General features: G+C 35.4%; 2 protein-coding genes across 4 annotated transcripts in view; one reads left to right on the top strand and one right to left on the bottom strand.

Moving 5' to 3' along the window:
- The window catches only part of LOC143065404 (serine/threonine-protein kinase OSR1-like), a 32798-nt gene extending 31908 nt beyond the window's left edge, over positions 1-890 (bottom strand). For all 3 annotated transcript variants that reach the window (XR_012975464.1, XM_076238956.1, XM_076238955.1), the window contains exon 1: positions 753-890. Coding sequence is in view for 2 of the 3 variants with exons in the window: in XM_076238956.1 (XP_076095071.1) it covers positions 753-840 (88 nt within the window). In the remaining variant the exon portion in view is untranslated. The remainder of the gene's footprint in view (positions 1-752) is intronic.
- On the top strand, positions 864-15817 carry LOC143065406 (peroxisome assembly protein 10-B-like). The gene is made up of 7 exons (XM_076238957.1): positions 864-1013; positions 3482-3562; positions 7807-7883; positions 8569-8820; positions 9217-9404; positions 9939-10059; positions 15531-15817. The coding sequence occupies exons 1-7, from the start codon at positions 905-907 to the stop codon at positions 15606-15608; spliced, it is 906 nt and encodes a 301-aa protein (XP_076095072.1). The 5' UTR covers positions 864-904; the 3' UTR covers positions 15609-15817.
- The last annotated feature ends 1471 nt before the right edge of the window (positions 15818-17288 follow it).

Below are 17288 nucleotides of genomic sequence, written 5' to 3'. Positions count from 1 at the left end.
TATAATACTCTGGGACTAGTCTCATTTGAACTGCATACATTCGTGATTGACTGAATACAATTATTTTGCTAACAAATATCAATAAAGATATATTAATACATATTGTATTTCAAGTATTCTACTCTGTAAATCAAAGGGAAAATATTAAAATAGATTGCGGCAATATAAATATTTTGTCAATTTTTCAACAAACTTTAAACATATTTTGTTAAAATATTTAAAATTATGCGACTAGACAACAATTAGAAAAAAATAAAAATCAGGGCGAATGGGCTCTGGGCGAACAGGTATCAGGGCAAACAGGTGCAAGGACGAACGCGAAATCAGGGCAAAAGGACCCGGATTCCTGTTGGTTAACTGGTAGTGTATACTGAGTGCCAGGTCTCCCAGGATAGGTTCCACACTGATTCAGTCCTTAATTTTTGAAGACAATCTCTTTGGTAATATTTAGTTAAAGGGTTAAGGGAAAGATGCCTACACTATCACTATCAGTATCAGCAGGAACAAGCATAATATTAATTTAAGTATTACTGGAAGACCATATTGGAAAAATATTTTTTTATACATATTAAAATATGTGCCCTAAAAATAAAACACAGTCCCTGTCGTTGATTAAAACATTCAATGATGAGCATAAAAACATGTTTACTGTGAAAAAAATGTAGGTCAGTTGAAAAAAAGGGGGGTAGGAGATTATATGTCAGAGCGGACGTTATCATTTGCAAAACAGATTTTTGTAAAATTTCATGTACCAATGACATCTTTTAGCTCGTAATCGTCTTTTGTATTAGGCCATGGAGCCTTTTCCTCAGTTGCCTGAACTGTGGGTTTGTCTGCCATGATCAAGATTGACCTTGACCTAACAACTAGGGGAGATAACGTCTCAAACCGGAAATGAATTACGATGTTCAAGAAAAGTGGACATGCAGAAATAATACGATCTCATCAAAAAGACGAATATTACATCGGATATTTAAAGTCACAAATTACAGATATATCCCAAGCATTACTTGGTACGTCATAAGGCTAGCTGACATTCATTAGATTTCCAAATATCCTGATCTTTTGGTCATGATGTTACTGTTAGGACCACAGTAGAGCTTCTCTCGAAGCTTCAAACTCCTGTGGTAGGAATAGGAGTATTGAACACCTTTGGCTGTTTAATTACAATAAGTAAATCTACACTTTAAGCTTATACAGTTTGAATGACCAGTTACTCGCAATCAATATATTGTAACCTCAGAACACGTACCTACTCTACAAATTCATATCGTTACCACCGGGATTTGAACCACGGTCGTCTGGGTGGCAGTCAGTGCGTTAACCTACTGAGCCAAATAATAGATTCCCTAGCTCAGTTGATTAAGACTGGCTATATATGTTCTACCTGTACTAAGGGGAAGCAACCCCGCTACACTATTCCCCCACCACAATAGTCATCATATCTTTATATATGACTCTTAACAACACAAACCCTGGCTATACTCCAGATTACCATCGTGGATTTTTTTTAGTCGGAGCCAAATGTAACCGGAGAGCACGTATCTACTCTGCAAATTCATATCGTCATGCGTTAATCCACTGAGCCAAAGAACCGATTCCCTAGCTCAGTTGATTAAGACTGGCTATATATGTTCTACCTGTACTAAGGCGAAGCAAACCCGCTACAATATACCTGACCTGTACCTAGAGTTACTGAATAACACTGTTAATATCAGAATAACACTTGTAATGACCAAATAACACTTCAAATTTAAATATTAGCAAACATTAGTGACTTTTAAAACATTGGTTATTAAATATTAGTATATTATCGATGTATTTTATAGCAATTTTGCTTTACACTTGCATGGAAGAGGGTCGTATAAACATGATAAATAGGAGTACCTTCTTGACGAATTATGATACTAATTCTCGCCAAATGATGTTAACAGTATATTTTGGTACATGACGATGAAATGTACAGGTTCTTTTAGACATTAAAGAATTTGACTGATTTTGACAATTCTGCTAATTTTTTTCCCAAAATAATGTTGACTATTATTATTTAAGACATCTGACAAATCACTGTAAGGATACATGTATTTTGACGAATCATAATATTTTTATTTTTTTTACACTAACGGGAGCCAAAAATAACTGTTTGACGACTGACAGTGAGGGGCATTCCTACCCTTGTGGAAATTGGTCTCATTGGAGTCTTTTGAAGCTAATGCCTGATTGGCTAGGGTTTTTATTGCATGTGTGCACGAAAGTCAAATTATTCAGAATGAAAATGGGAAACCAAGTTAAGCGGGACATGTGAAATTACAAGCATTATCATTACGATATGATAAGCAGGATACAGAAATCTAACAAAACAATAAGCTGGATCAGGGATCAGACTAATGTTGATTTAAAATTTAATATAAAAGTACATGTACCTGTTGGTCTCACTAATTAGCATAAAGAAGCAACAAGGGAAAAACAACTTACAACAGGAAGACAAATTAATAGCAACAAAAAGTTTAAATACTATTAAATTGTTTAGTAAAAGTCAATTGATTTCAGTTTATTATTTGCTGTTTTATCATGTTTTTAAAGTTTATAAAGTTTGATGTTTTGCTATATTTAGTACCACTATGTACTTTGTCATTGTAATCAGTCATGTCAGTAGTCAAATGGAAGTTTACCTGAAACTACTGTCTCTGCAAATTCCATCAATATATGTTTATAAAAAAATTGTTCTTAATATCATTTAGAAATGTAAGCTATTTGAAATAATTTGTCAAGTTGAATAGTCCATTTGCCAATTACCAGTGGCGGATCCAGAAATTTTCATAAGTGGGGGCCCACTGACTGACCTAAGAGGGGGCCCGCTCCAGTCACGCTTCAGTGATTCCCTATATAAAAAACCAAATTTTTTCCCAAAAAGGGGGCCCACCAAAAAGGGGTGGCCCCCCCCTAAATCCACCTCTGATTACCGTTATTGACCCTGTATTTAGAGATCCCTATTTAAGTAGTCTCCCTTATGAGGGACATCAATTTTTATTTACAATGCGAGCTATCAGAAAGAGCAAATTTACCTGTGCGTAATGTGAGTAATCTTTAAGGTTTTAAAATCTTTTATTTAAATTAATCTGTTGTTCAGCTTAATACTTTTGACATCAGAAATTATTTTTCATGAAAAGTTAGTTAAACCGCCGATACATCACTTTCAATTCATCATGCTTTGCATTGGCAACAGCCAATTTTGTCCGGTATAGAACCAGTCTACAAGTGACAAAGGGAGGTAATTCGTTTAAAAAGTGTGTAATAACAGAATCAAATCGGTAATTGGCAAATGGACTATTGATAACAGATTTATTTATTCAAAGTACATCTTCTTATATCTATATACAAAGATTATGTTTGGATTTCAAGTTAGACATTTCAGCCTTTGATATGATAATGTTGTTTGACTGTCTAGAGTTTTGGTTACATACTTTTTTATATCTTCTAGGACCAAGAAATTGGATTAAATGGCGGAAAGAACTTGATTTGTTTGCAGATCTTGGTTACTTTACCCTTACAACTTTTGCAGGTAACTTAAAACTAATGTTAATTTTTTTGGCTGAATATTGTATAAGAAACCTCTTTTGTTAACCAATAATGTTCACATTAAACATCAGACATTCTGTTTGTCATTTATCATGCTCATGTTATATGTTAAAGTTGCTATGTATTTATTTTTATAAATTTAATGTTAACTTTGTTATTTTACATAAGAAAACTTTATACAAAGAACCTTAAAAAAATATCTCACAGTACAACAAACCACATTAGACAAAAACACAAACAAGCATGAATAACACATGGTCCAGACTTGAATTTACTGTTAAGTTTAATATTTTACATTAAGGTCAAGGATCAGTAAATAAACTAGTCCATAGATTTTTTTAAAATTTAGAACTCTATAAGATATTGAAAATATACATCAGAAAATGTAAAAAAAAGTATATGTCACCGACTTCGTTTTCAAGAAAAATCCATTTTTAAAATGGTCCCAGAGGATACTAAATTACATTGAATATATAGGGTAAATCTATATTTCCCTTCTACAATTTTCGGTTTCTGGTATAAATCACGAGAACCGCTCCATAGCAATTTTTTTTAAATCAATACTTTTTTCTTCTTTGTCTTACGAATTAGATGATATTAAAAAAAATATGGTCACCGACTTCGTTTTCCCTGTAGAAGCGACGCAAACACAACATTTTGGCAAAAAAACCCATCAAAATTTGTGACGTCGTAATTTTTATTACATAACGTCAAGTTATCATGCTTATAATTTCCAACGTTCTTCGTGTTGATTATGCACGATGATTATGTGTTTCGTATTGATAGATTCTTTTTATTATAAGAGTCTGGATAATTATCATAAATTTTTATTTAGTATTACCAATATTCTTTATTCTTTATATTTTAGCACCCCATTATACACTTTTTCTTTTTTTTTTTTCTTTTTTGCATTTTATTCTGCAATTTTTGCCCATTACTCTGTATTCCGTAAACCCCTCTTTTATGGAACATGTTAAAAAGAAATTATACGTTGTAAAAAATGTGGTACATGTATGTTCATTATTAATATACATATCTAAAACAATTACTAATTCAGACAAAAATACGTTGTAAGTACATGAACGCAAAAATGGTAAAAACTTAAAAATAGAAATCATCAGGGTTACTGTCAACAAGTTGACGCAATAAAAGATGTAATTGAAGCTGTATTTTTTTATGCCCCTTCAACTACACCTGTACGTCTGTCCGTCCGTCATTCCGTCTGACCGCCCGTACTTCCGTCCGTCCGTCCCCCTTTATAGTTTATAGTTATTCCGCAAAATATCTACAGTTTGAATCATGGAACGTACTTTGCTGTCTGTTTGCATGTGGTCAAGGTTTTGATCTTTATTAATATTTGCTCTAATGAGAGATAGTTGAACTTCGTTATTTTTGGGTAACCAATTCATAAATCTCTTAGACTATCCTGTAAGTCATCTGTTTACACTTTTTATCCGTTCCGATAATGATTTGGCCACTTTTGAAAAAAAAAACGGATTTTTTAGCAGCGGAACATGTAATAGCTTGTGTTTTGGTACTATATCAGTACAGAACGTGTTCTGTCCATATACTGCTGCTTAATATCGCATATATAAACAAACATTATATCAATGATTCTACAAATTCTTGAAAGAGTGTCGTGTAGTTATTAATACATCTTCAAGTTAACAAGTAAAACACACAGACAAACTGTCATCTTTGTTATTATCTTTTTTGTTCTGTATCAAATTTATTGTATACAAGTCTACAAAAACGCTTTAAAAAGTTTACTACATGGTTATTGTTCCATAAGTGTACATATGTATGCTCGAAGTATATATAGAATCAGTACATGATACGCAACATACGACAAATAAAGGGGGGTAGGGTAGTAATGACAGGAAACTAAATTAAACTAAGGCTTTGATGGATGTAAACTTTAATAAAACTGGAAGTTACATAAGGGGAACAGGAAAATAAGAATATATTGCATCACTTACAACAACCTTTAAATTGACCAGTGATTTTTTATTCATTACTGACCAGTAACACCGAAATAATCCAACGATTTTTAAGGGTCCATATGAAGTGTGTACCTAAATGTTCTTTATCTTTTAATAATTATTTTATTTTCCGTTGTTATTCTTTATAATTTTGCAAACTTTTTTGTTCAATTTTTGACATTCGCCAGTATCCCTTATTCTGCAACTCCCTTTGAGATCTAATTATATGTGACAATAAATTAATGTGCTTCTCTCTCTGAATTTCGCTTTCTCTCAAGACATTGCACGGTCTTTGTAGTACAGTGTATTTTCCAGAAAATACATCGTGTAAAAACAAATATACGGAGGTTGAGATATGACCTAAAAACAGATGTACATATTTATGTTTAATATGCCTACAAAAATATCCCTCCCCCGCCCCAACCGAAAAAAAAACCGACTGGTAATATTGTGTTTTGTTATTTAGTCAATCTACACAAATGAGGGGGGACCTTAAACGGGACCTTAAACGGGACTCCGGGATCGGGTGTTTTTAAGCACGGGATTTCGGGATTGATCCTTTCTGGATCCGGCTATTCTTTTTTCGAATTTCGGGATGGCGGGATTGAAATTTCTATAAATTCGGAACCTCGGGATTTCATGTTTTAAAGTCTGAGAATTTCGGGATCATGAAACTTTAGGTACTGAAAGTCTGTGACACTGTGCATATTTTTCAGTCGGTATATATAGTAGTACTATGATATAGAGGTGATCGATATAATCTCGTTCTCAACCTTCAAGTTTTATGAGTGAAATAGAATTGACAACAGTTCTATAGTATATTTGAGATGCTACTTTCAGCTAGGGTACATTTTTTTTTTTCGGTTAATTTTTACCCATATATATATATATATATAACAATTCCTTTGAGAAGACAACCATACGAATCAATACTATTAGGATACTAAGCCATGTATAAATCTTCAAACCGTATACTATTTATACATGTATCTATTTAAAGATTTGTGTTCTATTTTTAACATCGAAATTGAGGACGTGAAAGAAAACACCATTACAAAAAAAAAAAAAAAAACAACGTTAGAATACAAAATGTAGCGATTGATTAATGATCGTGAAACATCATTTTTGTTTATTTTTAATTTGTTATCGTCTAAAAACTGTGTATGAATATTAAACTATTGTTCCAGCCGTGAATTAACAAGGTTAATTAATTTAAGTGTATTATAGTTTAGTGCCATCTATGACTGACTGACAGCAGCGGCGAATTTATGACCAGTATTAGTTTATGTGGTTCATTTCCTTTTCTCTAATTTAAAAATATTTTTACTTGTTCCGACTGGTGTGATAATTTTCAAAATATGGGATAAATAGTCTTACCGTACAATACTAAGTTTTTGAAAGAATCTTTAGTATTAATGTCCCAAACTTGCACCCCTTCTGCTTATTTTCTGCTAGACGATGTCTTTTCCCAGTGAATATAGGGTTTTTGAAAGGACAGTTTTGACATACAACATATAGAATACTTCCGAGACCACACTGTTTTTTCTCATCACAATTATGTAGAAATAGTAGTGAGCAACAGTTTTCACACTTGTTTTAACATGTTTAACTGGTCGGCAGATATACAAACTCTACCACCCTACGTCCTGATTTTCATTTTGAAGATCGTCTTCAGGACTGTTTTCATATTCATTTTCAATTTTTAATTTTAGAAAAACAAGTTCATTCTCATAGAAGTTACATACTTTCCGTCAAAACCGTTGACGTTGTCCCATCGAAAAGTCGCCGGGTGCAATTTTTACATTGCAAAATCTGGTCAAAGGGACGTAATTCGTACAAAACGTCGCAATATTTCGCGGAATCCGCTAGACGGCGTTCATTTACTGTTACTTGACCTTAAGAAAACTTGAAATGTGAGCTGCCACAAAGCAGTCAACATACAATGTTCAACAATGAGCAGATTTCTATATCAAGCTCTAAATCATTAAGAGTGGAGAAAAAAAATAGTGAATAAATTGATTAGACTTCACACTATCAAAGATCTTCCACAATATGAATAAAAGGAAATATAAAGTTAGCAGAATTAAACATAAGACATCCAGATGACAACACATGATAATAAACAAAAACTGACAAGGTTCCTGACTTGTTAAACCATGAAAAACACATGGTCCAGACAGCCTGATTGTTTGAGAATTCAGGCTCTTCCTTGTTTATTGTGAAACATTTCTCTGCTGTTTTGTAGGGTTTCAGACAATTGGAGAAGAATATGTTAACATTATACAAGTTGACAACACTTTAAGAGCTTTACCATCAAGATTTGTAAGTTTTTAGTATACTGTCGTTACTGGCAATATATACATATTCTATAAATTGTCCTCATAATATTGTTCTGTTTCTTGCATACATCAATCATTCTTTACAATGAATTATCTCTGGTGTAGTAGTATTCTAATAGAAAAAAGAAGGTGTAGTTAAATAGATCCAGGACTTAAGTTTCTATGTAATAATGATTAAAGGTCTGTAAAATGAAATAAAATATATCCAATCAAATATAAAACATCAAACAACATTTATTTTGTGAAAGTTTTTAATGCAGCAGATTAACACAATAAGCAAACTGGGTTACCTAAGAAGATCAGTTTTAGGTTTTGATGTTTTTATGCCCGTTTTATGGGCATTATGTTTTCTGGTCTGTGCGTCCGTCTGTTTGTTCGTCTGTTCGTCCGTTCGTCTGTCCCATTTCAGGTTAAAGTTTTGGTTAAAGATTTGGTTAAAATTTTTGGTCTAGGTAGTTTTTGGTGAAGTTGAAGTCCGATCAATTTGAAACTTAGCAAACATGTTGCCTATGATATGATCTTTCTAATTCTAATGCCAAATTAGAGATTTTATCCTATTTTCACGGTCCACTGAACATAGAAAATGATAGTGCGGATGGGGCATCCGTGTACTTGGGACACATTCTTGTTATATATATCTTTCTAATGTATTCTTTATTTTTATTTAGAGAAGAATTTTTCTGATCCTGATTCATGTTTTAACACCATACACCCTACATAAAGTGATAGACTGGTTTGAGAAATGGTTGAAATCACCAGTTCGCCATGATGAAATACCAGCTGAAACTAAACATTTTCTACTAAAATGTGTACCAGTTATAAGACAGACTGTTACCTTTCTCCATCGATGTCATCTGGCTTTGTTTTACTTCCAAGGAGTGTTTTATCACATAGCCAAAAGATTTTCGGGTGTCAACTATGTAAATATTATCTATATAAATTCTTACCTTCTTTTCATCCTATATTTGCTTCTTTTAAAGATCAAATTTGGTTCTATTTCTATTTATTTTTGTACTGAATAACTTTCAGTCCTGTATATATGGTACTGCGTAATGGAAATGAAGCGTGTTAACATGGTTAAGTGTCAGATACTACACAGGGCTAATGACTGTAAAACTGAGAAAAGAATGGAAGACATGATCCGTATTTTATCTCATCCCTGTGGTATGATCATCTGATTTTAAGGATTTCAAAAAGTTGTCATTAAGAAGTAAAAGATAAAATCTTGTAGATTAATACATATCTCTTCCAAATCAGACACATTTTTTCTACAGAACTTATCCAGTAGACACATTTTAACTAATTCTCTATTACAGGTGAAATACAGTCTTCATAAACAGCAGACAGGACCTAATGTCCTCACTCAAAGCTTTAGAATCTTAGGAGTTTTGTCATTTGCTCAACTGGTCGGCAGTATAGGAATCCATGCCTACAATGCTTATATTAACAAAGATAAAATTGTTAAAAGTTTTAGAAGGGAGATAACTCCTGAGCTGGATGATAGGTAATTGGTACTTTTTGTAACAAAGGAACCTCTGTTCTTAATCACCACAATACTAATAGGTACAAGAAGAATGGTTTGTAAGATTCTGTTCAGCCAAGATCACTCTAAGCCATGCTATCATTACATTACAGTATAAAAGACACCTAAATTATAAGAATATTCAACAATACCCTACCATTACATCATTGGGAGTTTCTAAAAGCAACCTTGGAGTTTTGAACTGCTGATATAGAATTCATGCCATCCTAACCAAATTTTTTCACCTAAAGGTGCATTGTTCCATTGGCATTTTTTTCACATGACTTTATTTTATACTGTTGCATAAGTATTGAAATTATCTGTTTCACCAAAATTTCTTAATTTCTTAGTGTTTGTTATCTGTTTCTGGAAATGGCCTTCATAACAGACACCAAATATCTTGAAAGCTGAAAATTAAAAAATTGTCTAAATCCAAAGAAACTTAAGTAAAAACCAACCTTACAGTTCTTTACTTGGTGTCTAAATTTACATTTTTAACATGTTTGTTATTTTCAGTGAAGTGTCCAGTCCAGCCCTGAAATGTGCTTTATGTCTAGAGAAAAGACAGAGTACAACATCAACACCATGTGGTCACCTGTTCTGTTGGAACTGTATACATGAATGGTGTCAAAATAAGGTATGTATTCTAAATATAACTTATTATAACATTGGAGGTCTTAGGGATGACTTTTTAAAGAGGCTCCAGTTACAAGTGCTGTCATTCTATCACAATTTTGAAGTTATAATTGGTGAAAAATGCTAAATTGGTCAAAAATTGAACGGTGTTCAATTGTAGATTTTAATCATGTTAGAATTCTGGTTTGCAAGGTCTCAAATACAATTTATAGATAATTTACTCTGACAATTGAAAGTTCTCAAACCAAATATGGTAAAGATTCAGAGAATTGAAACAAAACATTGGTTTAATTTAAACACAGAGACAAATGGATATGTTATAATTACCTATGGATGGCTTAGAAAGGAGACGAGCAAGAAGGGAGGCAGAAATAAGAAAACTCAAAGTTGCTTACTTTTATGTTTCTGGTCATTGGCAATCATACTACATAATCTTATTTTTATAATTTTGATTTTTTTTTTTTTTTTAATGCCACCTTTAAGCATAGTTTTGGGGCTATTTCATGGTGGACAGTTTTCATTGGTGGAGGAAGTTGGAGTGCCCAGAAAAAACCACTGACCTTCAATTAGAAAACTGACAATCCTAGTCAATTAAGTTTAGAGTACAGGGCACCTGCAACTCATAACCTGAGTGTTGACTGGCTAGTGATTACTGTAGTAACTACTTAGACCACTCTACCACCAACTCATAACCTCAGGGTTGACTGGCTAGTGATTACTGTAGTAACTACTTAGACCACTCTACCACCAACTCATAACCTCAGGGTTGACTGGCTAGTGATTACTGTAGTAACTACTTAGACCACTCTACCACCAACTCATAACCTCAGGGTTGACTGGCTAGTGATTACTGTAGTAACTACTTAGACCACTCTACCACCAACTCATAACCTCAGGGTTGACTGGCTAGTGATTACTGTAGTAACTACTTAGACCACTCTACCACCAACTCATAACCTCAGTATTGACTGGCTAGTGATTACTGTAGTAACTACTTAGACCACTCTACCACCAACTCATAACCTCAGGGTTGACTGGCTAGTGATTACAGTAGTAACTACTTAGACCACTCTACCACCAACTCATAACCTCAGTATTGACTGGCTAGTGATTACTGTAGTAACTACTTAGACCACTCTACCACCAACTCATAACCTCAGGGTTGACTGGCTAGTGATTACTGTAGTAACTACTTAGACCACTCTACCACCAACTCACAACCTCAGTGTTGACTGGCTAGTGATTACTGTAGTAACTACTTAGACCACTCTACCAACAACCCACAACCTCAGGGTTGACTGGCTAGTGATTACTGTAGTAACTACTTAGACCACTACCACCAACTTACAACCTCAGTGTTGACTGGCTAGTGATTACTGTAGTAACTACTTAGACCACTCTACCACCAACTCATAACCTCAGGGTTGACTGGCTAGTGATTACTGTAGTAACTACTTAGACCACTCTACCACCAACTCATAACCTCAGGGTTGACTGGCTAGTGATTACTGTAGTAACTACTTAGACCACTCTACCACCAACTCACAACCTCAGAGTTGACTGGCTAGTGATTACTGTAGTAACTACTTAGACCACTCTACCACCAACTCATAACCTCAGGGTTGACTGGCTAGTGATTACTGTAGTAACTACTTAGACCACTCTACCACCAACTCACAACCTCAGGGTTGACTGGCTAGTGATTACTGTAGTAACTACTTAGACCACTCTACCACCAACTCATAACCTCAGGGTTGACTGGCTAGTGATTACTGTAGTAACTACTTAGACCACTACCACCAACTCATAACCTCAGGGTTGACTGGCTAGTGATTACTGTAGTAACTACTTAGACCACTCTACCACCAACTCATAACCTCAGTATTGACTGGCTAGTGATTACTGTAGTAACTACTTAGACCACTCTACCAACAACTCATAACCTCAGTGTTGACTGGCTAGTGATTACTGTAGTAACTACTTAGACCACTCTACCACCAACTCACAACCTCAGTATTGACTGGCTAGTGATTACTGCAGTAACTACTTAGACCACTCTACCACCAACTCATAACCTCAGGGTTGACTGGCTAGTGATTACTGTAGTAACTACTTAGACCACTCTACCACCAACTCACAACCTCAGTGTTGACTGGCTAGTGATTACTGTAGTAACTACTTAGACCACTCTACCACCAACTCATAACCTCAGGGTTGACTGGCTAGTGATTACTGTAGTAACTACTTAGACCACTCTACCACCAACTCATAACCTCAGGGTTGACTGGCTAGTGATTACTGTAGTAACTACTTAGACCACTCTACCACCAACTCACAACCTCAGTGTTGACTGGCTAGTGATTACTGTAGTAACTACTTAGACCACTCTACCACCAACTCATAACCTCAGTATTGACTGGCTAGTGATTACTGCAGTAACTACTTAGACCACTCTACCACCAACTCACTACCTCAGGGTTGACTGGCTAGTGATTACAGTAGTAACTACTTAGACCACTCTACCACCAACTCATAACCTCAGTGTTGACTGGCTAGTGATTACTGTAGTAACTACTTAGACCACTCTACCACCAACTCACAACCTCAGGGTTGACTGGCTAGTGATTACTGTAGTAACTACTTAGACCACTCTACCACCAACTCATAACCTCAGGGTTGACTGGCTAGTGATTACTGTAGTAACTACTTAGACCACTCTACCACCAACTCACAACCTCAGTGTTGACTGGCTAGTGATTACTGTAGTAACTACTTAGACCACTCTACCACCAACTCATAACCTCAGGGTTGACTGGCTAGTGATTACTGTAGTAACTACTTAGACCACTCTACCACCAACTCATAACCTCAGGGTTGACTGGCTAGTGATTACTGTAGTAACTACTTAGACCACTCTACCACCAACTCACAACGTCAGGGTTGACTGGCTAGTGATTACTGTAGTAACTACTTAGACCACTCTACCAACAACTCATAACCTCAGGGTTGACTGGCTAGTGATTACTGTAGTAACTACTTAGACCACTCTACCAACAACCCACAACCTCAGGGTTGACTGGCTAGTGATTACTGTAGTAACTACTTAGACCACTCTACCACCAACTCATAACCTCAGTGTTGACTGGCTAGTGATTACTGTAGTAACTACTTAGACCACTCTACCAACAACTCATAACCTCAGTGTTGACTGGCTAGTGATTACTGTAGTAACTACTTAGACCACTCTACCAACAACCCACAACCTCAGGGTTGACTGGCTAGTGATTACTGTAGTAACTACTTAGACCACTACCACCAACTTACAACCTCAGGGTTGACTGGCTAGTGATTACTGTAGTAACTACTTAGACCACTCTACCACCAACTCATAACCTCAGGGTTGACTGGCTAGTGATTACTGTAGTAACTACTTAGACCACTCTACCAACAACTTACAACCTCAGTGTTGACTGGCTAGTGATTACTGTAGTAACTACTTAGACCACTCTACCACCAACTCATAACCTCAGTGTTGACTGGCTAGTGATTACTGTAGTAACTACTTAGACCACTCTACCACCAACTCACAACCTCAGTGTTGACTGGCTAGTGATTACTGTAGTAACTACTTAGACCACTCTACCACCAACTCACAACCTCAGGGTTGACTGGCTAGTGATTACTGTAGTAACTACTTAGACCACTCTACCACCAACTCACAACCTCAGTGTTGACTGGCTAGTGATTACTGTAGTAACTACTTAGACCACTCTACCAACAACTCATAACCTCAGTATTGACTGGCTAGTGATTACTGTAGTAACTACTTAGACCACTCTACCACCAACTCATAACCCCAGGGTTGACTGGCTAGTGATTACTGTAGTAACTACTTAGACCACTCTACCACCAACTCACAACCTCAGTGTTGACTGGCTAGTGATTACTGTAGTAACTACTTAGACCACTCTACCAACAACCCACAACCTCAGGGTTGACTGGCTAGTGATTACTGTAGTAACTACTTAGACCACTCTACCACCAACTCATAACCTCAGTATTGACTGGCTAGTGATTACTGTAGTAACTACTTAGACCACTCTACCACCAACTCATAACCTCAGGGTTGACTGGCTAGTGATTACTGTAGTAACTACTTAGACCACTCTACCAACAACTCACAACCTCAGGGTTGACTGGCTAGTGATTACTGTAGTAACTACTTAGACCACTCTACCACCAACTCATAACCTCAGGGTTGACTGGCTAGTGATTACTGTAGTAACTACTTAGACCACTCTACCACCAACTCATAACCTCAGGGTTGACTGGCTAGTGATTACTGTAGTAACTACTTAGACCACTCTACCACCAACTCATAACCTCAGGGTTGACTGGCTAGTGATTACTGTAGTAACTACTTAGACCACTCTACCACCAACTCATAACCTCAGGGTTGACTGGCTAGTGATTACTGTAGTAACTACTTAGACCACTCTACCACCAACTCATAACCTCAGGGTTGACTGGCTAGTGATTACTGTAGTAACTACTTAGACCACTCTACCAACAACTCATAACCTCAGTGTTGACTGGCTAGTGATTACCGTAGTAACTACTTAGACCACTCTACCACCAACTCATAACCTCAGGGTTGACTGGCTAGTGATTACTGTAGTAACTACTTAGACCACTCTACCACCAACTCATAACCTCAGTGTTGACTGGCTAGTGATTACAGTAGTAACTACTTAGACCACTCTACCACCAACTCATAACCTCAGTGTTGACTGGCTAGTGATTACTGTAGTAACTACTTAGACCACTCTACCACCAACTCATAACCTCAGGGTTGACTGGCTAGTGATTACTGTAGTAACTACTTAGACCACTCTACCACCAACTCATAACCTCAGTATTGACTGGCTAGTGATTACTGTAGTAACTACTTAGACCACTCTACCACCAACTCATAACCTCAGGGTTGACTGGCTAGTGATTACAGTAGTAACTACTTAGACCACTCTACCACCAAGGCCTCTTCTTCTTTTAATAAAGTAACCAATGTCTGTTTATGTATTTGTTTGTTTGTTGTTAGGCATAGTTCATGAAGATTTAGGTTCTAATCCAGATAATTCTTATCCATGCTTGGTTTCAGCAAGTATTCCTACCATAAAGAAACATATCTTGTATTATGGAGATACAATATTCTGTTTAATGGCAATTTGTCAATATTAAGATGATATATTTATCCTAAGCACCTGTTCTTCATAAAAAAAATATAATTATACATAAACCGTCAATAGCATTTCAAGAAAAAGAAACTACATGTACTTATTACTCTAACTCATTACTGTAACAGTTTTTTAATGCAAATAAAGGTATTTCAATATGATTCAACATTGTTGATGATTTAATGTAAATAATGTCAACTTTCTAATGAACCAAAGATCTGTTTTCCTTTATTTTCAGCCTGAATGTCCATTGTGTAGAGAGAAATTACAGCCCCAGTCTTTAGTGTTCCTTCACAACTTTGATCCACCAGGTTAACATATGTGGTTGTAAATTGTTATTTGGATGGAGAGTTGTCTCATTGGCACATGATTCAGAATAACATATCTTATAAACATGGTTGACATATGGTTGTGTTTGACATATGTGCAATATAAACATTATCTGTACAAGAAAATTGATGCCAGCTTTTTTTATGTGATTTTGTATTTTTTTTACAAATAAAACCTGTATATTTGTATAATCTATTTGCTCATTATCATTTCATTTTCTGTTAATTAGTTGCTGCACCTAATTATGATATTTGAAGCTGTGTGGGGGGCATAGAAATAACAGGTGTCCTACAGTCCAAGCGTCTTGTAATTGATCACACTTTAATATAATTCTTGCCAGATCTAAATATAATTTGTATCAAGATAAAAAAAGAAGATGTGGTATGATTGTCAATGAGACAACTCTCCACAAGAGACCAAAATAACACAGAAATTAACAACTATAGTTCACAGTACAGCCTTCAACAATGAGCAAAGCCCATACCGCATAATAAGCTATAAAAGGCTCCGAAATGACAATGTAAAACAATTCTAACGAGAAAACTAACGGCCTAATTTATGTACAAAAATTGAATGAAAAACAAATATGTAACACATAAACAAATGACAACCACTGAATTACAGGCTCCTGACTTAGGACAGGCACATTCATACAGAATGTGGCGGTGTTAAACATGTTAGCGGGATCCCAATCTCCCTTTAACCTAGGACAGTGGTATAACAGTACAATATAGGAACAAACTATAAAAATCAGTTAAAAAAGGCTTAACTTATAAGATGGATAAAAATACAAGTGGACGTGGAGGGGTACTTGTACATCCTAACAACAAAAAGACACTAGGTACAGATCTGAGAGTAGGTTTGTTTTAGCAATGTCTGTGCAGTTCTAAAATTAGTAAAGATTAACTTCTTTTAAAGAAGTTATGCCCCTTGGAATGTCTGAAACTTGTATATTACAAACCCCCAAAAAACTATTAACCTTATTGCTCTCTGACTGATAACATATGTCCATCCAAATTTGAATACTGTTCTGTTATCAGGTTTATTGTAGTGTGATATCCTATCGATTGTTCTTCATCTCAAGTTATTAATCAATTTTTATGGATTCTGATGCTGACTTTGACATTTGTGTTGATGGTTTGTAATATAATGATATCCAGTTTTTTGCCTGTTCTGATATAGGTGCTGCCCTCTAGTTTTCTTGGTGATTATCTTTGGATTGCCGTCTTGTTAACATACTGTGGATTCATGTTGATTTGTGGGTTAACCATAAATTAAGATGTTCAATAAAGTGTCAATTATCTATAGGATTGTTTGCAGACCTTGGCCAACCATGAAATAAAAAATCCACGAATATACCAATTTTTCCTCAATCCATGGCAATAAATGAATTAACAGTATATCCACATTTTCATTTCTACACAAATCTTTACAAACAGAACTTTCCTGACACTACTAAATAGGACAAATGGGATAACACTTTGAGTGTGTTCTTCAATCAACTTTCAGAATTGCATGGGATATAAAAAGTCCCTCATTTTTTCTTTATTTTATAAGTTCATGTCACAAAATACATTCTGGTATGACATACATTATAGATATTTTATGGGTAGATATTGTTAACTGAAACCAATGAAAAACCACTATATGTCCTATTTAGTAGTGC

Source organism: Mytilus galloprovincialis, chromosome 2 (assembly GCF_965363235.1).
Source record: "Mytilus galloprovincialis chromosome 2, xbMytGall1.hap1.1, whole genome shotgun sequence".
NCBI lineage: Eukaryota > Metazoa > Mollusca > Bivalvia > Mytilida > Mytilidae > Mytilus > Mytilus galloprovincialis.
Note: the sequence above shows the minus strand (reverse complement) of the source record. Positions and strands in the feature narration are given on the sequence as shown.